General features: G+C 42.2%; 1 protein-coding gene across 1 annotated transcript in view; it reads right to left on the bottom strand.

Annotated features, from left to right (window-relative positions):
* Positions 1-26,281, bottom strand: part of LOC126263515 (UPF0605 protein CG18335) — a 53,013-nt gene extending 26,732 nt beyond the window's left edge. Inside the window, exons 1-2 of the mRNA XM_049960607.1 lie at positions 26,238-26,281; positions 5,630-5,753 (exon numbers count right to left, since the gene is read on the bottom strand). Coding sequence (XP_049816564.1) covers positions 5,630-5,753; positions 26,238-26,281 — 168 coding nt within the window. The remainder of the gene's footprint in view (positions 1-5,629; positions 5,754-26,237) is intronic.
* Between the last annotated feature and the right edge of the window lie 640 nt (positions 26,282-26,921).

Below are 26,921 nucleotides of genomic sequence, written 5' to 3'. Positions count from 1 at the left end.
AGAGTTGATGAATTCCGGTTTTGGTAGAAGAAGAGATCTTCTGGAGACAAAAAAAGAATTTTCATCGAGTTGGGGGTTCACACACTTCTCGGAGCTGAAGACCAGCGACGAGGTAATTTATGAAGTAACTGAACCCTCGCAACATACAAAGCAGGTCTCAAAGTACTACAGTTTATGGCCAATGAGGTATGTTAAGCAGACAGACCCAAAAGCTTGAGCTGTGACTGAATTATGTGACAAACGGTTACACTGATATTCCACATGTAAAGGATCGGTGATTGGTTTAGGGAACAAATGATTCTGCTACGAAGACAGTGTAATGAGAGTAATGCATCTAAGCTACATGGGAACAAGTAAATTATCTGCACCACATTCCGATACTAGACCAATGTAAGTTCGCTATAAATAGTGTTCATGGAGTTAACAACAAGAGCAATAATTTGATGGAATATGTAATATGTAATATAAACCAAACTACAATTAATGGAATCAATACTAGAAATAAGAATTACACGCATAAAGATTGAAAATCACTTTCTTTGGTGGAGAAAGGTGCCCATTGTTAATGAACACACACTTTTAGTAATCTTCCATTTAGCATATAAAACATAGCTCCTGACAAAGTTTACGAAGAGAGTGTAGGAACTGTTGGCGGTCAACCCCTTCTTCCACGCTTAAGGATTTCGTAGTAGAAGCAGTTGATGTAGACATTATTAATAGTATCAGAGTACCTAAGTGTTACGCAAAACCTCATTTCTGCACATATTCAGCACCGTAATAATATCAATGTTATTACGTGTTGCAAACTATTTGTTTGATGATACGTGGATAAGAATGGCCACAATATTTTCTTCATGCAGCTTTTGACAACAACAATACATTGGGAAAATTGCATTACGAAAACAGTGCTGTTTTGTAAATTAGTAAATGACAACCGGTTTCGGTCATAAACCATCTTCACGGTGGAAAAATATCTTTTACAAAGGCAACATCGGGTGGCATTCATGCTTTTAAACGTGAAATGAAGAACACTGATTACTTGAGAGACGTAAAAAAAACCCAAGCACTCAGCAGTGTACCACTGGCTCAAACCAGCGCAAGTAGACTACCCCAGCTACCTGCGGTTGTCTCAGACAGTGTTACACTACTGAGTGCTTGGGTTTTCTTCCGTCTCTCAAGTCATCAGTGTTCTTCATTCCACGTTTAAAGGCATTAACGCCACGCGATGTTCCTCTGCGAAGATGGTTTATGACCGAAACCAGTTCTGAAGAAGTAATTTACAAGACAGCGCTGTGTTAATCATGCACTTTTGCATATTATCATAGCAATTACCAAGTATTAAATATTTACATGTAACAGGGAAATTTGGTTTCGCCTCTTCAACTAAGGGATAACACAACTGTACAATTAAAAAACATTTTTAGTGGCTTAAATGCGTTAAATCTCCGAAAATAGTTATTCTGTGGAATTGTGAGTCCTATTCTAGCACCTCGAATGATCCGAAACGGCGTACCTGCGCGAACCCAATACCTCCTGTGGTGTCTGGGTGCAGTTCGAAGCATTTCAAAACAATAATACGTTCGCTTGGTGTCGAAAAGCGTCAGTACATGGACAAAAAAGACAATTCGTTCCCTTCGAATCTTGATTAACAGCACGAAAACATTGAACCCAACGCTGCGTCGAAGCAGTATGTCATCGAAGCGTCCAAAGAATAGAAACAAGTTTGAGCGCTGTTCGGAAGCAGCCAGTGCTTCTGCTAAGAAGTTTGATGTAAATTACGGATTGAAGTATAGGATAACAAATTTTCTTGCCGGTTTCTCTGTTATTTCCCAGCACATTAAAATGTAAAACGTGAAGTACAGACATCACGTTCCGAGAATGTAGTCCTCTAGACTTAGGATACACAATAACTCTTTGTCCAAACCGCCCAGAAGTTACTGTACTAAGTAGATCATTTACATGGAAAGCATATGAAATCAAGCGTCAAATTATCCTAGCAATATGCCTGCTTGGGGTTGAACTAAACGGAACTGTAATGTTTTGTGCTTACATGTAGTTGCCGCGAATGATATTTCCCTCGTTCTATGATATATTAGTGGATATGATTCCGATAGTAAGGGCAACCGTACGACAGAGTAGCCATGGGATAGCACATTATTGCTAAGAGTTTTCTAAAAGTAGGATTTTTTTATTTGTTCATGTCTATAACACACTTCAAAACATCAAATCCATTTTTCCCGGATTATGGTTTTTCTAAACGGCACGCAGCGTAACTCCAACAATGAGTAATCTTTATATTTTAAAGTTTAACCACAAATTTAAAACAGCATTTCAAAGTCAGCCACCAATATTTATTAACAAATGACTATCCTTTCTTTTGGTGAAAATCGAACGATTTTATTCACTCGCCAGTTGCACGAAGTCAGTTTTTCTGAAATCTCCTACGTGGTTCAGTAGCTTCGCTTACGCATGAAGTTCATTCAAATGAAACCCGATCAGTTCGTCTACCTTAGCCTTACACGTAAGGTGGCACCACGTAACTGCAGGTGTGGTGGCGCCATCTATTGGAAGAGAGACTGACGCGTGCACACCGTTTGATGTTGCATAGCGCCAGTGTGGCTTCACACCGAAGAAAAGGTGATCACACAAGTTGTCGTCCAGTACCGAACGCGCACGCGACTAAGCAGGAACCACGAGGACTGATTCGATTTTTTGCCGTGGAGGGAGTCGGAGGACGTAAATTGTGTCGACTGATGCGTTGATCTTTATGATCTTGTGTCAAGGGGCGAGGAAACGAGCGAGCACGTACCTCTGACAAGGGAACCTCCCCATCGCACCCCCCTCAGATTTAGTTATAAGTTGGCACAGTGGATAGGCCTTGAAAAACTGAACACAGATCAATCGAGAAAACGGGAAGAAGTTCTGTGGAACCGTGAAAAAAATTAGTAAAATATTCAAACTGAGTAGTCCGTATGTAGTATAGTTATGCAACATCAGGGAAAATGCGAGCGCAGCAGCGCCGTGGTCCCGTGGTAAGCGTGAGTAGCTGCAGAACGAAAGGTCCTTGGTTCAAGTCTTCCCTCGACTGAAAATTTTACTTTCTTTATTTTCGCAAAGTTATGATCTATTCGTTCGTTCATTGACGTTTCTGTTTACTGCAATAATTTTAGTGTCTGTGTTTTGCGACCGCACCGAAAAACCGTGCGATTAGTAGAAGAAAGGACGTGCCTCTCCACTGGGAACCGAAAACATTTGATCGCAAGGTCATAGGTCAACCGATTCCTCCACGGGAAAACACGTCTGATATATTCTATACGACACTGGTGACGGCGTGTGCGTCACATGACAGGAATATGTTGTCGACCCACCTAACTTGTACACTTAGCGAATGGGTAAAATGATTCTTCTACCTTGCCCGATTTAGGTTTTCTTGTAGATGTGATGATCACTCCCAAAATAGTGATGAAAACATAAGAGTTTGTCACATAAACTGAAAATAAAAAATTAAAATCTTAAGTCGAAAGAAGATTCGAACCTAGAACCTCTCGTTTCGTAGCTGCTCTCGCTAACCACAGGACCACGGCGCACCTAGACTCCAATTCTCCTTGATGTTGCCTATCTTCGCATGGACTACTAAGTTTGTATATTTTACTAATTTTTTTCATAGTTCCACACAACTTCTTCCTGTTTTCTCGATTGATCTGTGTTCAGTTTTTCAAGGTCTATCCAATGTGCCAACTTATAACTAAATCTGAGGGGGGTGCGATGGAGAGATTCCCTTGTGAGTACCGCAACTGGTGGACGACTGTGCCAGCACTACCAGCACAGACGTCCAGTTGACCAGTGAAGCGTTTGGTTGTGATCCGTCGATCACCTTGAATCAGAGTGTCCACACGTTCCAATACTGCAGGATTAACGGTTGCGTGCAGCCGGACGGCCCGCACGAGATCGGACAGGTTCGCGCGATCTTGTTGCGATGATGGTACACGCTTTGCCCAACGACTCGACCTGCTATGGTTCACGGCCAGGGCTTCTTAGACATTCTGGAAGTGCCTAGGAATATCAGCTTCGCTCTGGTTTCCGCTAATAGAAATCCAGTGACAGTTCTGTCCTTGGAACGCACCTCTGTTACAGACCCCTTTGTGATGGCTACTTATAGGGCCTCCTCCTATCAGAAATTTATAGTCCTTCAGGGGCTGAAGCAAGAATATTCCACGGTGTCCCCCGACAAATTCAGCATCTTTTCCAGCTGAAAATGACCGAGAAAAAAATGTGTTGCTGTACTTATTTAAGCCCCACCGTACTTTCCTTGCGGAGTCGCGTCCTTGCAACGGCAGCAAGAGGCACTGAATCTTCCGGTAGTCAATGGTCGTAAGGTCTCAGCCCAAGAGGCACTGAATCTTCCGGTAGACAATGGTCGTAAGGTCTCAGCCCAAGTGTATGTATTATGTATTTTTGTTTTAAAACATTTTCTGCGGGCCTACGTATCTCCTATCTATGGATCTATGGAGGAAAAGGACCTATAATCTCTTTCAAATTCTAAAGGTGGCAGCGGTAAAATACAGGGAGCGAAAGGCTATTTACAATTTGTACAGAAACCAGCTGGCAGTTATAAGAGCCGAGGGGCAGGAAAGGGAAGCTGTGGTTGGGAAGGGAATGAGGCAGGGTTATAGACTCTCCCCGATGTTATTCAATTTGTATATTGAGCAAGCACTAAAGGAAACAAAAGAAAAGTTCGAAATAGGTATTAAAATCCATGGAGAAGAAATAAAAACTTTGAGGTTTGCCGATGACATTGTAATCCTGTCAGAGACAGCAAAGGACTTGGAAGAGCAGTTGAACGGAATTGACAGTGTCTTGAAAGGAGGGTATAAGAAGAACATCAACAAAAGCAAAACGGGGATAACGGAATGTAGTCGAATTAAGTCGGCCGATTCTGAGGGAATTAGATTAAGAAATGAGACACTCAAAGTAGTAAAGGATTTTTCTATTTGGGGAGCAAAATAACTGATGATGGTTGAAGTAGAGAGGATATAAAATGTAGACTGGCAATGGCAAGGAAAGCATTTCTGAAGAAGAGAAATTTGTTAACATCGAGTATAGATTTAAGTGTCAGGAAGTCGTTTCTGAAAGTATTTGTATGGAGTGTAGCCATGTATGGAAGTGAGACATGGACGATAGATAGTTTGGACAAGAAGAGAATAGAAGCTTTCGAAATGTGGTGCTACAGAAGAATGCTGAAGATTAGATGGGTAGATCACATAACTAATGAGGAGGTATTGAATAGAATTGGGGAGAAGGCGAGTTTGTGGCACAACTTGACAACAAGAAGGGACCGGTTGGTAGGACATGTTCTGAGGCATCAGGGGATCACAAAATTAGCGTTGGGGGGCCACGTGGAGGGTAAAAATCGTAGAGGCAGACCAAATGATGAATACACTAAGCAGATTGAGAAGGATGTAGGTTGCAATAAGTACTGACAGATGAAGAAGCTTGCACAGGATAGACTAGCATGGAGAGCTGCATCAAAACAGTCTCAGGACTGAAGACCACAACAACAACAAATACAACAATGTAATGAGAGAACTACTTGTTCTCAGCCGGCGGTTTGCATGGACGCTGTACTGACCTGATAGGGCGGTCCCTTGATGGGCGCCAGCACGGTGAGCGCCTTCCCCACGAGCAGCACGTGTGTTGCGTGTCCCTTCGTGCGGCCCAGAACGTACTTGAGGCCCGGCGTGTGGCCAGTGTACCTGCGCACCGGATCCACGTTTTAGTCGCCACTTTCATTTCTAATGCAATGAGCTTTTCCAAAAATTCGGCAGAACAAGTCCACTACTGATGATGAAATATGGAGAAAAAATCTAGGAAAGTTTATAGTGTTTGGAGATCAAAGATGTACACGATAACATTTATAGAGATTTAAGTACAGCTGTCCCAATAACACCATCTGCATTAAGAATAACATTAAAAGATAAAAAATAGAAGAGCTTGTGGTGTAGACTTTGAACTGCTAAAATATAGGGGAATGTTTTCTTAACCACGGCTCTTACACTTAATAAACGACCATTGGAAGAAGTACGACACACCGTCTGCATGACATACGAATGGATTAATATCTTCATTTAAAAAAGATGAAAGAAAAAACTGCGAAAACACCAGCAGGATTAGCCTGCTTAACTGCATTTATCGGCCCATGTACGACAGTGGACGTAACCATTATGTTCAACAAAACGGTACGCTAAAATGCAATTTTGCAGGAGGTCATATCTCGCGTTCTGTTGAACCATGATGTAGGATATCAAACAGAACAATCCCTTCAGAGACCCGGAAGGCCGTCGCCATGGCATTACCGGCTGAGGGTGGGTGTTTTGTACAGCCCTAGGCTTAGCGACCACTTGTATACCTATCGGAAAAACAGGCATATTGTAGCTATCTTGCAGTACAGGGTCAGAATTTAAACATTACCCAATTCCTACGCCCAGGCAAACTGAGAAAATGGGTGTGGTCCATGGTGGACGGTTTATAAAAGCACCATTTGTTCATGAGCAGTTCCTGAGAAATCACCGAAATACCATAATTTTTGGGCACGAAAAGTACCAGTTGTGGGGAGGACCACTTCTATAGTTTCTGTTCGTGAAAAATCGTCGAAATTCTTACGATATATTCTCACGATGACATTCTCGGTGCAGTTCGAAACTTTTTTCGCCTTATCCGTTACCGAGATCCTGAAGTTCAAATGTACCGTACTTATGCGGGAAAAAAAGAGAAAAACGCAAAAGCGAATTATTAATCATTTTTGCACTGTGGGCAGCATTATTTAAGGAACTAACCATAGCAAATAGGTCAAAGTTTAACCTACATTCCTTAGGCATTCACTTAGAAAAGCCATTTTCGTGTTTTCAAACAATATGTATCCGTTATCGGGATACACCCTTGCATTTCAAAAGTACCAGTTGTTGGGATGGCCATTTCCATAATTTCTACTTATGGGAAATCGTCGAAGCTATTACCACATATTCTTAAGCTCATGTTTTAGGAGAAGCTTGAAACTTTTCTCTATTCATTATTCATTACCGAGATCCAGAGGTTCAAAGTTACCGTACTTACGCACGTAAAATATGCGCGTAAGATCCGGTGTGAGGCGTAAATGCAATTTGAATTGACGTACTGAACATGTGGAAAGGGTACTAGGTTCATCGCAAGAGTTTCGAGATCGCCAAACTACGTTTCCAGTCAGCATCTTTTCACCAATAGTACCTCATGAGCGCTGTCCCTGTATAGTGGGCACTACAACGTGGAATTGCAATGACAAAAACTGGGGTAAAAACGGTCTTAACACGCTTGAAAAGGACTTAAAATGGCTGCCAAACTTATGTAAAACTGGAAAGACTAAAAATTCAGTAAAATGTTTCTAATAACTTTTTACTCTTTTTAGATACAAATCATAGGCCAAGTATTTTCGACGAAATGCCATCGATAAGCAAAGTATACAGAAAAATTGTAAACAAACAATTTTGTGTTAACCTTATACTATGAGGATTATTTGTCGTTTATATCTGTAACACTATACAAATGTTTCGAAGTATATAAATAAACTGTGAAAACTTCACTGGTCTGTAGAATTTGTTTTATATAGGTAGCACACCCTGCTGCAACACGAAAAACAGGCGAATCAGCTGGAAAATGCTCTTTTCGGAGCACAAAAAAGGCAGATATGTTCCTGTTTGAAAGACTCTGACAAAATACTGGGAACCAGTTCCCACAATCCTCATTCCCCCTTCCTCACAAATATTTGGGCAGACTGTAATATTCATTTGCGGAAAGAGAGTAGCAAACAGACAGGGAAAGTGAAAGTGAAACGAGACAGCGTCAGAGGGAGAGCAAGGGAGAGGAGAAAGTGATGGAGGGAAAGATAAAGCGACGGAGAAAGACTTAGAGCGTGGGTAAGACAACAGCAGTGGGAGACAAGATACAGAGGAGAAACTGATGATCAGTGAGAGACAGGGGAAATAAAAGGAAAAGAGAGTTGGATGGAGACAGAATTAGTAAGAGCAAAAGGGAGAGGAGACGGTGGAAATGACGAGACGTTTTCAGCATTTCGTTCCCATTATTTAACATATACATTTACCATACCGTTAAAGAATGGACAACAGAGGTCTGGGATAAATATAAATCACTAGTACAGCAGTAGCTGTTTAGTTGCTTGTGGATAATCCTACATTCATACAGGAAAGAGAGGATGATCTTTAAGGATATGTATACTGACCTGATTAAATTACCAAAGAATATAACACAAAAATTTCGGCAGGGGAGAGTGTTCCCTGTAATAGAACTTTTCCTATTCCATTTTTAAATTATAGCTTTCTTTATAGATACTGCCGTATTTCTCCGAAATTAGAGTAAGTTGTCAGGTTAATCAAGTTTTTTCCACGTGTGAAAAACTGTTTCTAGGTACAACATGGTCATGTACCTAGGAACTAGAATTTTATTTACCTTTAAAAGGCTTACAATTGAGAAAAATCTTGTCAGTATTGTATTTAGTTGTCTATGTTACATCATTTACCTTCTGTATACCAATAACAGTGATGGAAATCAATCTGAGATTAAATATTATCCAATAGCAGTTAAAAACTACAAGCTTTTTGAAATAGGAGCTACTGCCTGCCAACTCATACTTCTATATTAAAGGCGGGGACAGTTGCTGAGACATCCAAGGAACTCAATTTGCAAGTACCAAATGTTCCATGGTAGAAGATCATACGTTTCAAGATAGAAGGTGGTGCATGACTGACCAAGTATAGCTTAAATGTCCTCATGTTACGTTACTAGTTTAAAAAAAAAGACAGAATTTTACTCACCATAAATCTCTGTAACTGCGGAATTAACAGTATCCTCCAATTATATTTAATATATTATACAGCACCTAAATATGTGAATCCCGTAATGTTTACAAACGCTCCACAAAAAACAACCTCATATCCTACAACAATAAAAACTGTAGAAAACAGCGGAAGTTGTTTATATACGTTCCTTCTTGTGATACTAGAATCAGTCACTAGATTAAAATACCGACCAGGAAACATTACGTGTTCCTAGGTACATTAACCTGCGGTCGCTGCACCGTCCCATACCCAAGACTAGAGTAATGGCATTTTGGGCAAAATATCCAATCAGATCAAAACAAAAAGAAAACCCGTAGAGCTATATTCTCACTTCTGCTTTCTAGGAGCAGATATAAGATACAATAAAAATAGTAATAGAGAAACTAAGACTCACTGTTTTGAAACATATGAGGTACTACAAACTGAAGATTGAATAACAATGCTAGAATTAATACACTCCTGGAAATGGAAAAAAGAACACATTGACACCGGTGTGTCAGACCCACCATACTTGCTCCGGACACTGCGAGAGGGCTGTACAAGCAATGATCACACGCACGGCACAGCGGACACACCAGGAACCGCGGTGTTGGCCGTCGAATGGCGCTAGCTGCGCAGCATTTGTGCACCGCCGCCGTCAGTGTCAGCCAGTTTGCCGTGGCATACGGAGCTCCATCGCAGACTTTAACACTGGTAGCATGCCGCGACAGCGTGGACGTGAACCGTATGTGCAGTTGACGGACTTCGAGCGAGGGCGTATAGTGGGCATGCGGGAGGCCGGGTGGACGTACCGCCGAATATCTCAACACGCGGGGCGTGAGGTCTCCACAGTACATCGATGTTGTCGCCAGTGGTCGGCGGAAGGTGCACGTGCCCGTCGACCTGGGACCGGACCGCAGCGACGCACGGATGCACGCCAAGACCGTAGGATCCTACGCAGTGCCGTAGGGGACCGCACCGCCACTTCCCAGCAAATTAGGGACACTGTTGCTCCTGGGGTATCGGCGAGGACCATTCGCAACCGTCTCCATGAAGCTGGGCTACGGTCCCGCACACCGTTAGGCCGTCTTCCGCTCACGCCCCAACATCGTGCAGCCCGTCTCCAGTGGTGTCGCGACAGGCGTGAATGGAGGGACGAATGGAGACGTGTCGTCTTCAGCGATGAGAGTCGCTTCTGCCTTGGTGCCAATGATGGTCGTATGCGTGTTTGGCGCCGTGCAGGTGAGCGCCACAATCAGGACTGCATACGACCGAGGCACACAGGGCCAACACCCGGCATCATGGTGTGGGGAGCGATCTCCTACACTGGCCGTACACCACTGGTGATCGTCGAGGGGACACTGAATTGTGCACGGTACATCCAAACCGTCATCGAACCCATCGTTCTACCATTCCTAGACCGGCAAGGGAACTTGCTGTTCCAACAGGACAATGCACGTCCGCATGTATCCCGTGCCACCCAACGTGCTCTAGAAGGTGTAAGTCAACTACCCTGGCCAGCAAGATCTCCGGATCTGTCCCCCATTGAGCATGTTTCGGACTGGATGAAGCGTCGTCTCACGCGGTCTGCACGTCCAGCACGAACGCTGGTCCAACTGAGGCGCCAGGTGGAAATGGCATGGCAAGCCGTTCCACAGGACTACATCCAGCATCTCTACGATCGTCTCCATGGGAGAATAGCAGCCTGCATTGCTGCGAAAGGTGGATATACACTGTACTAGTGCCGGCATTGTGCATGCTCTGTTGCCTGTGTCTATGTGCCTGTGGTTCTGTCAGTGTGATCATGTGATGTATCTGACCCCAGGAATGTGTCAATAAAGTTTCCCCTTCCTGGGACAATGAATTCACGGTGTTCTTATTTCAATTTCCAGGAGTGTATATGGGTGTGATACTTGGGCACGTACACAGACAGAAATGAGTAGGATGCAAAGAGAATAAATGAATACGTACCGGAGACATAAGAACAAAATTTAATGTTCACCTATTGGTGAAAGAGTGAACGATTACGAAGAAACCGAAAAAAAACAACATATGAACGGAATGAATGAAGATAACTGCCGAAAAAGATAAGCCTTTATGAGTCACAGCGAAGGAGAGATTCTGGAAGACATAGGGAAATATGGGAGCAAGTACGAATGTGAGCTCAGAACAGGCATTACTACCTAAACAGTGGTCTGCGGAAGAAGAAGGATTCCATGAGACGTCTCTTGTTCGCGCACGGTTTGGTATTCATTGCGAAGTTTTGGTATGCTTGCTCATTGCGTCTTGATGAAAACTTTTATATTACTTCCTAGTCACCGCTTATGTTTTCCTAAGCGATACCATCAATATTTTGTTAGCATAATCAGTAACTGTTAAAATAACAGCTAGGCTCCGAAACTGCTCAGAGCTGAAAAAACCTTTTTACGTTGACAGTTGTCATTATCGTTACTTTTACTACAATCGTGACATTTGTAAAATATGTAAAATGATTTATGTCAGTGCTGTCTCCGTTCTGCAGACTTATCTGACCTACCATGAGTAATATCGCGGTGTAAGTATCGTATCTCAGTTTGGTATATATTTCGTTCGTATTTTAAACGCAAAAAGAGTAGCCAGAAGTTTAATTGCTACTCAGTAATACACGAAACATTATAGGACTTGTAAATCGGGTCAAGTGGTTGTACCTCCACGAGCACTGAGCAGAGTGTTTCTCGGCAACTGTGATGTGGTAAATGACAGTCGTGTGTGTGGGCGCGTTGTAGTAGTAGTAGTAGTAGTAGTAGCTTTATTCACACGTAGATCTCTTTTTACAAGGATATAGGACATGTCAAAGTATTTACAAGTTTAGACCAATTTAAAATAAGTTAGCATGTATACACATACATTTACAGATTTATAGTTAGAGACAATCTTTAGATTTACTCCTGGTATGCATTACTTTTTTTACAAATAACTGTTAAGAATGTAATGCCATACTGTTGACTCATATCTCACTATCAGCCACTGCACACACTATACACACATTGTTTCATAACACTTCACTCACTACACACAGCAACACACACACACACTGGTGATCTCTGGGCCGTTTTCTGTACCACAACTTCCCATTTGCTATCCTAAAAACTGAGTGAGCATCCCTCTATAACGAGTGACATGTTGAGCTCAAAACGAGGAAGAGGTGTTAGTATCGTGCAGTACATAGCTTAGGGGTAAGCTTTTCTAGAAAAGGAAAAAAAATAAGGAAAAATATAGTGGTAAGGTGTTATATGGATTGTTGGATGTTTTATAATCATTATTGTTATTTATTTGTACAACTCTTTTTTTACCAAACACCTACTCTGTTTTATCTAAGTAATCCTTCACTGTATAAAATGTATTGCATAACAGGTACTTTTAGCTGCCTTTTTTAATGTATTTATGCAATTTGTTTTGTCTATTTTGGTAATTTGTTGTACAGTTTTATACCTTGGTAGGAAATGCTGTGTCGAGTTTTATGTTTATTTTTTCTTGGTAAATGTAATTTGAGTCTAGCTCTTGTTCAATGGTCATGTACAGAACTGTTTGTGCAGTAATTATCAATCTTAGTTTTGATGTGTACAAGTGATTGGTAAATGTATTCACACGGAGCATTTAAAATCCCCAGTGTTATGAACAGATCTCTACAATTAGCTCGACTACCATTTTTGGTTATGATTCTTTACGCCACTTTTCTGGAGTTTGAAAATAGTTTCCATACTTTGTGCGTTTTGTTCCCCAAAAAAGAATGCCATAGCTAAGAACTGAATGTACATATGAATAGTCTGTAACTAAAAAACACTGCATGTTACACACTGATGATAGGATTCTAAGGGCATAACATGCTGATGACATTCTGTTTGCAAGTACCTTTGTTTGTGTGTGTGTGTGTGTTTGTGTGTGTGTGTGTGTGTGTGTGTGTGTGTGTGTGTGTGTGTGTGCACGCGCATGCGTGGATGGGTGGGTGGGTCGCTGTGGTTGTGTGTTTTCTTTTCGTTTCTGATCTATTTACGTTACTTCAAGTGACAGCAGGCTACCTGTGGACAAAATGCTGCTTCTCAGTCACAGAACTGCATGAGTCACATTTTTAATATAAGAAATTTAAGAAGGTGAAATATATGATATTTAGAAACTATGATGGTGATTGATGTACATTCCCTTCATTATAGGGATGCTTTGAAGGAGTCATATGTAAGTAGCATAGGTGCAGGAGATGAGTGGCATGATATCAGGGCAAAGAAAGGACGCGTTTGAGGTTTCATTCAGGATAGGTAGGGTTGATTATGAGTGATTGAGAGTGTGGTGTCACCGCCAGACACCACACTTGCTAGGTGGTAGCTTTAAATCGGCCGCGGTCCATTAGTACATGTCGGACCCGCGTGTCGCCACTGTCAGTGATCGCAGACCGAGCGCCACCACACGGCAGGTCTCGAGAGACTTACTAGTACTCGCCCCAGTTGTACAGCCGACGTTGCTAGGAAAGGTTCACTGAGAATTACGCTCTCATTAGCCGAGACGATAGTTAGCATAGCCTTCAGCTTAGTCAATTGCTACGACCTAGCAAGGCGCCATTTATCCTTTGCTATGTATCTAATGAAGCATGTACAGTAACAAGACCAATGTTCACCAGTTGTGGATTAAAGTTAAGTATTCCAGCAGCTACGTACTTTTCTTTATAGCATTCATTACGTATCCTGTTTCAGACCTCACGCCATCCTGCGTGAGCTTATAGCGTGCATTTCGGCTTCCTCAAACAACACGGTGTTGGCACTTCTGCCGACACATCAGAGAGGATGATACATGCTGACGGAAAAAAGTCTCAGCACCAAGAAGGAGTTGTGCGACGTAAAGACAGTTGCAGTTGGTATGCGTGTTTCTACATCTGAAAGATAATGTCTGTTCAGATTTCGCGCCAGTCGGATAAGAGTGGCACTAGTTTCACCGCTGTTAGGACGCAAATAAGGTTTGCTTTAAATAGACACTGTAACGGTACTGAGCGTTAGTTACCTTTGCGATTGGACGTGGTGAGTTGATGTTAGTCAAGAAAGCCTTTAAGGCGACAAAGACATCGTTATCAACATCCTACTGAGTTTTAATGAGGTCGTGTAATAGGACTACGAGAAGCTGGACGTTCCTTCTCCGATACTTCAGAAAAATTTGGCAATAATGCAGCCACTGCGCTTGTTTGCTGGCAGCGGTGGTGACGAGAATGTTCGGTCGCAACAAAGTCGGGCTCCGGGAGGGCATGAGGCGCTACCGACACGAAAGACCATCGTGTTTGGCGTATGGCTCTGACACATCGTACAGCATCTGTAACAGTAATCTGGGCAGTAGTTGGCACCACAATGACACAACGAAATGTTAGAAATCGGTTACTTCAGGGACAGCTCCGAGCCAAACGACTTCTACCGTGCATTCCACTGACCCCGAATCACCCCCATTTGCTACTTCATTGCTGTCAAGCGAGAGCTAATTGAAGGGCAGGATAGAGTGCTGTTGTGTTTTATGACGAAATCTGGTTCTGCCTCGGTGCCACTGAGGGTCATGTGTTAGTTAGGAGGAGGCCAGGTGAGGGCTTGCAACCAACCTGTCTGCGTGCTAGAAACACTGGACCTATATCTGGAGCTACGGTCTGGGATGCGATTTTGTACGACAACAGGAGCACTCTCGTGGTTATCCCACGCACCCTGACGGCAAAACTGGACCTCAGTCTGGACGCTGTTGTGCTGCCATTCATGAACAGATGTCCGCAGATCGTGGTCTCGCGGTCGCGTTCTCGCTTTCCGAGCACGGTCTCCCGGGTTCGATTCCCGGCGGGGTCAGGGATTTTCACCTGCCTCGAGATGACTGCGTGTTTGTGTTGTCCTCGTCATTTCATCATCATTCATGAAAGTGGCGAGATTGGACGGAACAAAGGTTGGGACTTTGTACGGACGCTGATAACCGCGCAGTTGCGCGCCCCACAAACCAAGCATCATCATCATCATTATCATAAACAGCATTCTACCAGGTGTTTTCCAGCCGGCTATTGCTCACGCAAATACAGCTGTTGTGACCCAAAATACTCTACCCAGTGTCGACATATTGCCGTGGCCTGCTCGAACGTCATACCCGTCTCCAGTCGAGCAGATAACGGACATCATCGGACGACAGCTCCAGCGTCATCCACAAACAGTACTAACTGTCCCCGTATTCACCGGCCAAGTGCAACAGGCACGAAACTGCATCCCACAAGCTGACATCCAGCTCCTGTACAAACAGTGCATGCATGTTTGAATTCTTGCATTCAAGATTCTGGCGTTTACTCCAGTTATTAATGTATCACCATTTCACATTGGCAATGACTTATCTCGCGTTTATCTTAACCTGTTACCTCCTAGTGTTAATCACTTACACATGTTACCTAGATGTACTCCCGGAGTTTCATGGCTATATATTAAATCTTTTCTAGTGTTGCGATTTTTTTCCATTACTGTATTTAACGGATGAGTTCCTGGTCTGAGAAAGGAACACCGAAGGATCTAGTGAGTTTTCCGTGGATAAGGGAATCATGGAAAGGAAAGGTACCGTCGTTTCAAATATCCGCCATGAACCTGATGACGTCATGGGTGCCACTGAGATGTACCAACGGCATTCTTTGGAAAAAAGGGACATAAAACTGCACTCAACGAGACCCTTGTCATCATGAAAGCTAATGTCTTTTACTACAGTGCAATTAAAAAATCTGTAGAAGACAAAAGCGCTGGTAAAGTCACTAACAAATACGGATTTTTGAAGCTCAGCACATTGTGCAGTCCGACTATCTTGAGGCCAAAGCGAGCGCGTCAAACTAGAAGCCAAAGATTGTGTTGTACAAACACAGTCCAGTCACATTAACGTTGCCACGGCCTATGTTAGACGTCAACTTGCAATAACTATTCTAAAACAGTGCAGCCATTGCCGTAATGCGGAAACTGACGGCGACACGGGCGTGATAGTTGGTTTTCGGGCCAAGGGTGAATGCATTTCTAAAACTACTACGTTCGTAAACTGTTCGCCTGCTACCATGGTCGAAGTACACAGTGCAAAATGGCAGTATCCAAAACTGTCGCCGAGGCAACTATAGTGCACCATGGGCCATAGATGACAGGGATGAACGATGGCTACGGAGATGTGTATTGGCGAATAGACGTGCAACTGTTGAGCAACTGATCATCCAGATGAACCAAAGTGTTAGCTACAACGTTACCTGAACGGCCCTTCAGACGACGTTGCTGCGTATGGGTCTGTGCAGTGCTCAGTGGACCTCCAGTAGCAGTAATGGCGTGTAAATTCCGTTCTACACATAGCCTTTGTCGCATACGGAATGAAACGTCTCAGACCATACACCCATGTCGAAGGAGGGAGCGTTATGATCTGGGAAATGTTATCGTTGCATTCCATGAATGATCTCGTCATTTTGGAACGCACACTGGTTCAATATAAGTTCGCATCTATCTTTAGCGGCCACATGCACCCCTACATGCAGTTCGATTTTTCCTCGACACGAGACCGCTAGGACAATGCAAGGTGCAACATAGCTCTCAGTGTACGTGCGTGCAACGAGGAGCACCAGGCTCGGTTTACCGTACTCCACTTGCCACCAGGCTCCTGGATTTAAATCCAGTCGACAATGTGTGGAACCACGACGCTCGAGCTTTTTGCGCCATGGACCATGACCGAGAAACCTAGCGCAGCTGGCCATGGCACTGGAGTCGGTATTGCACCACATCCCTGTCGGTAGCTTACAGAACCTCACTGACTCTCCTCATGGAGGTCTCGCTGTGGTTCGCCCTGCAAGAGGTGGCTATTCAGGCTTTTGAGAGGTTGTAGGACTAATGACTCGTCATTGTATGTGTACTGACTGGTGGGTACACCACAGCCAGTACCACGACCATATAAGTACTTGGCCTGCAAACTCACTGCTATCTCTTGACAGTGACCGAGGAGTATTCGGATGGCAGCCCGTTGACCACTTGACTCAGATGGGTGCACGGAGGAAGGAAGGAAATAGAAATACGGTTTAATGCTCCATCGACAACGAGGTAGTTGGAGAAGAGCACAAACTCGAGTTGGGTACGAAGGTGGAAGAAAAGTGGTCGTTCTCTTAGGAGAAATCTTCCTGGCACTTGCCTCAGACGGTTCGGGGAAATCATGGAAAATCTAGATCTTAGTGGTAGGATTGGCATTTGATCTCCCGTCCTCCCGAATGTGAATCCAGTTAGCTGACCACTGCCCCACCTAACTTGGACGGTCGAGAAGATTCATTCACATAGGCGCGAGACCATGCATTCATACAATACCCAATAGTGCTTTTTTCAGATGGCTTATAATTATAGAAGTACTAGAAAAATCTTGTCAGCTATCTAGGCTCTTTGAAATTGGTTTGGTTGGTTGGTTGTGGGAAGAGACCAAACAGCGAGGTCATCGGTCTCATCGGATTAGGGAAGGATGGGGAAGGAAGTCGGCCGTGCCGTTTCAAAGGAACCATCCCAGCATTTGCCTGGAGCGATTTAGGGAAATCACGGAAAACCTAAATCAGGATGGCCGGACGCGGGATTGAACCGTCATCCTCCCGAATGCGAGTCCAGTGTGCTACCACTGCGCCACCTCGCTCGGTTTGAAATTGGTAACTGATGACTGAAGCAAATAGCATTTTCTGTTGTACATCGGAATGATCGCGCTGAGGCCATCCCCCGAATCGCGCTGAGAAAAGCAGCATTAGCACAGCGACATATTAGTTAAATTCGAAGTAGCTCCTGGTCTCGAGCACGGAATCGATGAGGCACTGAGTATTGTGATCTCTCGAGAGGAAGAATCTTAATTCTGGGATTGGATGCTGTCCCTTTAGATTTATGTTTTAATGCAGTATTAGGTGTCGTTATTGTGAAGTGTTTCATCCGATGGATCCTCAACGTCCTGCGCTGTGTCTTTTACTTATCGGAACAATATCGTTTTTCTATGAAGACGTACATCTGTATTTGGACGCAATAGGAGGCTTGAAATTAGTCAAAGAGTGTTAGACTGGTTAGCTGCTTAGGACTCGATATTCAGCATCTGATAACGGCTTATATTTCCAGCTGCTTAACACACCCCTCCTCCACCCCCCTCCCCCAAAGCCCAGATCGACTTCTACTTAGGAGGTATTCTTATATATGTGAAACTGTGGCCATGCCACTTAAATCCAGATTGGTGAACTATACTTTCTTCAGCCAGTGATTATCAAGGGAAAGGTTTCTTGCGAATTCAGTTTTGGATAGGCTACACGAAGTTTGTGATTCTGAACCGTGAGGTAAAGTTAAAAGGTCAGAGATTATCAATTAATAATATATCGTCGTCAATCAAAATTTATTTATTTAATAATTTTTGTCCAACGCATTTCAGAAATGCAACTCCGTTTTCGAGACTGTAAGACTATAACGACTGTTACGTCTCCTTCCGGTTTTGCACCTACCAGTAACAGTACATTTAACGAGATAAACTATATCTGTTTAGGGAACTAGGGATACTAACTACTGCTTCCCAAAATATTTATTCCTTAATGAAATTTGTCTTTAAAAACATATAACTTTTTAACACCAACAGCTCAACTCATGGGATCAGTACTAGAAATAAGAATAATCTTCACAAGGATTTAAAGTCACTTACTCTTGTACAAAAGGTGTGCACTATTCAGGTACATACATTTTCAATAACTTGCCAGCAGCGATAAAAAGCCTAACAACCAATTAAATTCAGTTTAAGAGAAGCCTAAAGCATTTATTGGTGGCCAACTCCTTCTACTCTACTGATGAATTTCTCAGTAGAACCAACTGAGTTGTGTGTGTGTGTGTGTAAGTACAATCTAGCTTCTGCCCCATTTCAGTGCAATAATGAGTTCATTGCAAATAAGTATTGTAGTAGTTATTTTATATCTATATTAAATTATAAATAGAAAAAATTCTTTTTAAATTTTAAGTTCAGTGCATTAATGCGATCTTCGTAAATGAGTGTTTGTAACCTGATTCTTTCATTTAGTGTTCATTAAAAAGAAATGACGATCATTCCACTTGGGACCTGTGAAAGGTACAGTAGCTTATTTGTTTCAGTTGTAAATATTTGTCATGTATTATTGTTTCTTCTGACATGTTCTGCATCCTGGAGGACCACCTCACTACGGATCAATCGGAATGAAAGTAAATCTAATCTAATCTAATCCAACCTAAGGTAGGATTAATCAGAGAAGACTATAGAAGTGAGAGAAGTAAATTCTCATGACATATTACCTTCAATGGACCGCATAACATTCGTCTTCTGCATTGGTGAAAAATTTCCACATTTGTACTTACGTTTTGAAACTATTTGACATGAACATGACAGCACTACATAACTTAAACGTCGCATATTTCACCTACGTTACAGTGATGTAATGGAGTATTGCCTTTACAACTATTTCCATTTATACAACAGGCGAAATTTAAACAGGAAATAAAACAATACTTAGGTGAATTTGATTTTAGGGTGGAGCTCGCTTAATTGGTTACATGATTGAATATTATTAATTAATAATGGCTAGCCTAGAAGTTACAGTCACGAACAGCCCAAAGCTTCATGTCTATTAATGACGTAAAGGTGTCTTGTCAGTCAGAAAGAGGCATGTATGTGTTAAAGAATTAGTCGGTTCAATTAGCGACAGCGATAACACATTCAACAGACCATGGTTCAAAAACAGACTAATACCCACCTATGCTCGGATTGTTATGAAACTTAACGGCAGAAATGCTACAGATATGATTGCACGTGCCAAACAACTGTGGATTCTCTATGAAATGCACTCCCCTTATATAAATAAGAAATATATCAATAGAGTCTTATACACATTACAACTGCAACTTGGCATGGTTACACATAGGAACGAACATGAAAACATAATAAACACTATTAATGATACAGTGGCAGAAACAACGAAAAAGTAGAAGAAATTCTTTCCAGAAATCTGCTGAAGCTTAAAACACGACGATATCCGTCAACATTTCACTATCATACGCAAAAGTGCCAGCCTCCAGTCATAAAGACAAAAGGTATTCACTTTGAGAAGGACGAAATCTGTCTGCAGGAGAAAGGCCTCGGTAAAAACATTAGGTACAAGTTACAGCAACAAATAATGGATCATACTGTCAGTGTTGTTACAAAAACTGCAAAATTTGGAATAAAATTCTCCTCAGAGAAGGTAATATTGACTCATAAGGCCACTTCGGACTTATAACTGTAGGATGTCACAGTTAAAGAGAGAAAAAAATCAATAATATTAGTCAAAAACTGAAAGAAAATAAAGACATAACTACCAAATTTGTAGAGGTAATTTCGGGAGTACCGCAAGGAAGCGTGATAGGACCTTTATTGTTTACAATATACATAAATGACTTAGTTGACAACATCGGTAGCTCCGTGAGGCTATTTGCAGATGACACGGTTGTCTACAAGAAAGTAGCAACATCAGAAGACTCGTACGTACTCCAGGAAGACCTGCAGAGGATTAATGAATGGTGCGACAGCTGGCAGCTTTCCCTAAACGTAGATAAATGTAATATAATGCGCATACATAGGGGCAGAAATCCATTCCAGTACGATTATGCCATAGGTGGAAAATCATTGGAAGCGGTAACGACCGTAAAATACTTAGGAGTTACTATCCGGAGCGATCTGAAGTGGAATGATCACATAAAACAAATAGTGGGAAAAGCAGGCGCCAGGTTGAGATTCATAGGAAGAACTCTAAGAAAATGTGACTCATCGACGAAAGAAGTAGCTTACAAAACGCTTGTTCGTCCGATTCTTGAGTATTGCTCATCAGTATGGGACCCTTACCAGGTTGGATTAATAGAAGAGATAGACATGATCCAGCGAAAAGCAGCGCGATTCGTCATGGGGACATTTAGTCAGCGCGAGAGCGTTACTGAGATGCTGAACAAGCTCCAGTGGCGGACACTTCAAGAAAGGCGTTACGCAATACGGAGAGGTTTATTATCGAAATTACGAGAGAGCACATTCCGGGAAGAGATGGGCAACATATTACTACCGCCCACATATATCTCGCGTAATGATCACAACGAAAAGATCCGAGAAATTAGAGCAAATACGGAGACTTACAAGCAGTCGTTCTTCCCACGCACAATTCGTGAATGGAACAGGGAAGGGGGGATCAGATAGTGGTACAATAAGTACCCTCCGCCACACACCGTAAGGTGGCTCGCGGAGTATAGATGTAGATGTAGATGAATTTGATAAAGAAAATGCCACTGTCATAATGGAGGTAGATAGCTGTACAAACAGTGAAGATTTTCGTCAAAAACAGCACCAAAGAAATTAGGAAAAATCCAACACTGTGTTTCAAAATTCAAGAAACTAAAAATATAACAATGCTGAAACCTCAGTCCCAACCCAAGTCCTCAAGGATGGTGCCCCGTCAGAGCTGTAGCTAATTCTAGAAGAAGCCCAGGATTGTAGCTAAAGAAGAAACTGTCCAACATTCTAAAGAAGACAAGCACCATTGAAAGTAACAGATCTATTAAGAACAATAGAGAATTCACTCAGGCGGTCAAGGACTTGCAGGTAAACAGTAAAGCTACACTAACATGTTTTGAAATTGTAAATTTTTATGCCAGTGTCGCAATCAAACCAACATTAGACATCATTAAGAAAAATTTAAATAACCTAATTGCAACAACAGAAGTTAAAGTTCTCATGGAGTTCCGTGAATTTGTGTTGAACCATAATTACTTTCAGTTCAACAACTAATTTTACGAAGAGCCAGATGGACTCGTCGCGGGATCAGGTCTCTCTGGCTTGTTAGCTGACATCAGTGTTGATAATTTAGGAAACCAGGTTCTTTGTCTAGTCAGCGTTAGTTAGTAAAATAATTTACTGTTACGGATATGTTGGTGGGATAATCATAATTGTACAGTGCAAAATCACTGAAGTAGGATAGCTGTGTAGACTATTCAACAGTTCCACCCCAACACAAAACTGATTGTCGAACGTGAGGTAGACAACACGTTAAATTTCTTAGACTTAACTGTTTGCATAGAAAACAACAGACACGCCTTCACCACATACAAAAAGAAAACTGCTACAGAACAAACTGTTCACAGCAGTTCATTCCTTCTGGCTACTCACAAAATAGAAGCATATAGATGATTAATAGGGCAGTGAGTATCCCAATAGCACAGCATGATCTTGTTGATGAAATTGCATTAAACAAACAAACAGCCACTAGTACTTGCTAGTCATCATCCGCAATAAGATTTATCACCTCTTTAATCCCATGACAAAGGAAGAAAATAGAAAGGTAACAACATACTTGTTACCAACAGATACTAAAACCATAAAATTTTCCTGTATTTCATTCATTGGAAGAGCTTATTATAAAATTTTTAACCAAGAAGCTACAGTCACAGGCAGTCCTCCACTTCATGTCTTTTAATAACATAAAGTGAAAAGAAATGAACATTTTTGAATGCAACTTCCTGGCAGATTAAAACTGTGTGCCCGACCGAGACTCGAACTCGGGCACACAGTTTTAATCTGCCAGGAAGTTTCATATCAGCGCACACTCCGCTGCAGAATGAAAATCTCATTCTGGATTTTTGAATGCGTTGTCAAAGAGCTTTAAATTAATCCAAACGCTGCCGGCGTGAGAGACTAGCTTACAACCCTAGCGTACAAAGATCCGTTTCAAGTCAATCAGTAATTAACAATCTGAAGTCCTCTGTTAATAACCTCGATGGAAAGGTTTCAAGGCTTCCGCTATCCAGTAGCCACTGAGACCCGTGGCTCAGCCGGTAGGTCCAAGGAGGCACATATCTGCAGGCTGTAGAGGCTAGAATCTAGGCACAGGTACGTCTCTTCGACTAGGAGAAGCAGCATTTGTGTGATTCTTCAAGGCCTCTGGAGTATTCCCGTCATACGTCGTGACTTGATGTCCATTGTGCACAGTGGATTTCCGTTCTTCTCATTTCTGGCTGCACTGCGTCCGCTGTTTACGAGTAAAGAACGATTAACAGTCTACAGCCTGTCTTTTCCGATTAGTGATGTCTGTAACTCTTTTTTCAATCATGAGCCCAGCTGATATAACCAAGAACAGACGTAAAACGGTATTACTTGCATCCTTCTGTTAAGAGATGACTTGTACACGAAGAGTCCGTATGATAGGGGAAATTGGTGTCTCTGAAAAACGCTGATGAAAAGTTTGGTACACCAGATAACTTATGAAGAAAGACTTTTAAGACACAAATAAATCAGAAAACATTTTTAGGCCTCAAGGAGTAGCTAAACTGGCAGTAGAGGGAAGTGTAAGTGGTAAAAATAGCAGGAGGATAACAAGACTTGGCTACAACCAAGTTATGTCAAGTGGATGTAGTTGTGCAGAAAACAAGAGTATTACAAAAGGATGGAATATGAGACCTGTGTTCATATTAGCCCTTATAGCTGTAATTGTTCAGTATTCAAATTAGTAAATGCAACTCTCGTAAAATACATCAAGCGACTGGAAATGGAAGAAACCCTGATAGTGGCACTATGGAGAGATCACTCTAACAGCGCCTCACACTGTCCTTCATAATTTGGATGTGGATGTAATAGGTATCCATAATTAAAGTTCCAGTTCCAAAACGCTGTAAAAGTGTACCACTGCTCAGAATGATGTAAAAATTGAACAGCATATTATTGACGCAGGGGCAGACGTCATGAAAAGGAAAACAGTAACAGAAAGAATTACACGAAAATACTACCAGAAGACGGCGATGTAAGCGTCTTAACATAAACGGGCCAGGGCGTCAGTTAAAAATGACAGATGAATCGCAATACGACGGCTATAGTTTAAGTTGCACATTACACCATTAGTAATGGTCATTGTGCATGGTTGCACAAGATTGGCTATCAACAGTTGTGGCACAGTAACTTAGGTAAGCCCAGTCACCTAGGCAACATCGTACCATATCGGGTGGTGAGATGGCAGTTTTAATTGTTCTGAGGCCACAAAACACATAAGAAGCAAAATGAAGTCAGTTTTAATTGTCGTTGGGCCAAAAATAGCATAAAAACCAAAATAAAATTGGTTATTAATTGTATCTGGCGCCAAGAACCGAAAGAAAAGCAAAATGACATCAGTGTTTTCCTGCTGTAAGACTAGCACAAGACATGTTCTGTACACTGTCCACCGTTTTATGTCACCAGTTGAAGTCGAGAAACAGCGTGTTCCACAACGGATCGGAGTGTCTCGGGGGCCACGTTCAGAATGCATTGCGTAATGCGTACCTTTAATTTAGCTACGGTCGTGAATGGAGCTGTGAACACATTTTTCAGATAACCCTGTGACCAGAAGTCACGCAGATTAAGATCAGGTGATTTGGGTGATCAGGCTGTAGGGAAACGCGCAGCATTTCCGAAATATCTCTGCAGCAATTGCTTCACTGGCTGTGCAATGTGCAGAGAAGTTCATTCTTGCTTAAAAATGCTCACCTCCACGAAAAAAATGTGTCCTACTATAAACGATACCACCGACTCGCACCACACAGTCATCTTTACGGAATGAGGTGGTACCAGATGACATGCGAGCGTATTTTCCGTTGCCAGTAATCTGCAATTCTGCGTATTTACATATCCTTGGAGACGGAAATGGGCTTCGTCTGTCCACAGATTGTTCCAAGGCATTTCATTGTCCACATACACGCGAGCAAGAAACCACAGAGCGAAAGTTTGCTTTGTTGGCCACTCAGCAGGAAGCAACTTTTGAAAATGGATGATTTTTTATGGATAGCAGTGAAGGATGTTTCGTAGGATTTTTTGCACCGTGCTCTCTGGCATGTCAAATGTTCGGTCGATTGACATCATGTTTGCACACCACCGTTCGACCTCTCGTGCAGAGCTGTGGCTACATCTTCGATAGTCGTCGGATCAACTGTTCTCCTCCCTCTGCCACATTGCTCTTCGAAAGAACTTGTCTTTTCGAATTTAGTAATCATTTTCTCCAAATCCTTCGTAGACATCGGACCAGTGCCTTTTTTCATGCTCCTGAGTGACCAAAACTTCTGTTACTGGCGAACAGTCACCGTTCTTGCAAAAGAGCTTCATATGCCGCGAGTGATCCTTCACGAAGATAGTCATGCTGGGCGTCTGGGACGCAAACTGAGGAACAGCGTTTTGAAACTGGAAGTTTAATTATGGACGTCCTATATATATAACTTGGTGAACTAGATGTTTTGCGCATATTGTGTGAGATACGAGATCTGCCACACAAATTAAAACAGTTTAAGAATGTTGACAGGTCATCGCTCTTCATATTATTGACCCATTCGTGACAGACGTCTTCTGGGTCTCTTATAACAATTTCCAATATGAGTTTCTTTTCACCGCCCGCATCTCGTGGTCGTGCGGTAGCGTTCTCGCTTCCCACGCCCGGGTTCCCGGGTTCGATTCCCGGCGGGGTCAGGGATTTTCTCTGCCTCGTGATGGCTGGGTGTTGTGTGCTGTCCTTAGGTTAGTTCGGTTTAAGTGGTTCTAAGTTCTAGGGGACTTTTGACCACAGCAGTTGAGTCCCATAGTGCTCAGAGCCATTTGAACCAACCATTTTCTTTTCACCTTAGCTTTTACATCTCCATTGAGTACATCCCATGTTTTTGTGAATCCCGACAAGGCAATGTTTACGCTACTAGCTCCATTTGCAATGATGTCTGTCTTTTGCTAGCCTGAATGACATGAAAATTGTGCGTATTGTTCCCATATTCGTCAAATTTTACACTCTTGTGAAACACCGTCCACTAATCACAGCTTAAATCACACCAAACGTGCTTCACCTTTCTAACTAAGTGTACTCACTGTCTTGTCTCGGAGGTACTATGATGCCAACTACAGTCTATAATAAATCATAAACATTACGGTAAATCACGATTTATATACATTAGAAACAGTATAGATATTTTTATTTATATCGTGTTTCGTACTAGTCCGACTCTACGCTCTTTTGTCACACTTCTCCATTAGGACGAAACGCTATGCCGGCGTGGAAGTTCCTACTATATTGTGCACACTTTTAGAGTTGGCTAGTGTTTTCTCGGGTGTACAGTGGAGACATGAGTAGTACCGAAATCCCAGAATCATATTATTATTCCGTACTGTTTAGTTATGGCGCTAAAGGAAAATACTTTAAAAAGCATGATAAATAAGAGTTTACCGTAGATTTACTTCAAGTTCATGTCGTATCCTGGGCAAGAAAACATTTTGCTGCATTACTTAAAATCTAAAGTAACACAAACCTTGACACAAAGGAAAATGAACAATTAGTTATCGTTTACTCACCCAGGTAAATGGTGCGGCTCGGCTGTGGCCACCAACTCGGTCATTTTAATGGGTAATTTAGGAGCTTTCCGAAAAGGTCACAGGAATTTGAATGGAGACGTATCTAAGCAACGAACGAACATTGTTTGCGGTATTAAGTATTTGTGCAGCAGTACACTTAATTTTTTTCAAGAACGAAATAAATACTTCTCGGCACTTAGTCGATTTATTATAGAAGATATACAGTTTTACGTCAGTTTCAGTAAATACGGATTTACTTAGGTAAAAATACAGTTTAGGTCGATTTCTGTTTATAACCCGTCGCAGTTGGATGCCACCTAGCAGTGTCAGTGGGATACGCGTGTTTAGTTACAATTATACAGCAAAATCAAAGAAGTAATGCATTTTATATTCGTACCCACATTATTGAAAGTGTATCTATACGGAATCTGTTGAATTTTGTATTAGAAGGATAAAAGCGCTGATATTACAAACCGTTGTAACTGAACCATGTATTGCTAGACAGTACGATGTGGATCAGCAAAACCGATATGCAGAAGGTCGTAAGAGCAAAAATGTGTCGAAAATTTGTCAAAAGAGGATTATAAGAAGAAAACAATCACTTAGACAAGGCACGTGATCAGAGGAACTGTCATTCGTCAGCGTCATCCACGGTGGCAACGATGTGTTTCCGGACACGTGTTC

The sequence above is a fragment of the Schistocerca nitens genome, chromosome 6, assembly GCF_023898315.1.
Source record: "Schistocerca nitens isolate TAMUIC-IGC-003100 chromosome 6, iqSchNite1.1, whole genome shotgun sequence".
Taxonomy (NCBI): domain Eukaryota; kingdom Metazoa; phylum Arthropoda; class Insecta; order Orthoptera; family Acrididae; genus Schistocerca; species Schistocerca nitens.
The sequence above is the reverse complement of the archived record's forward strand: the minus strand, read 5'-3'. Positions and strand labels throughout refer to the sequence as shown.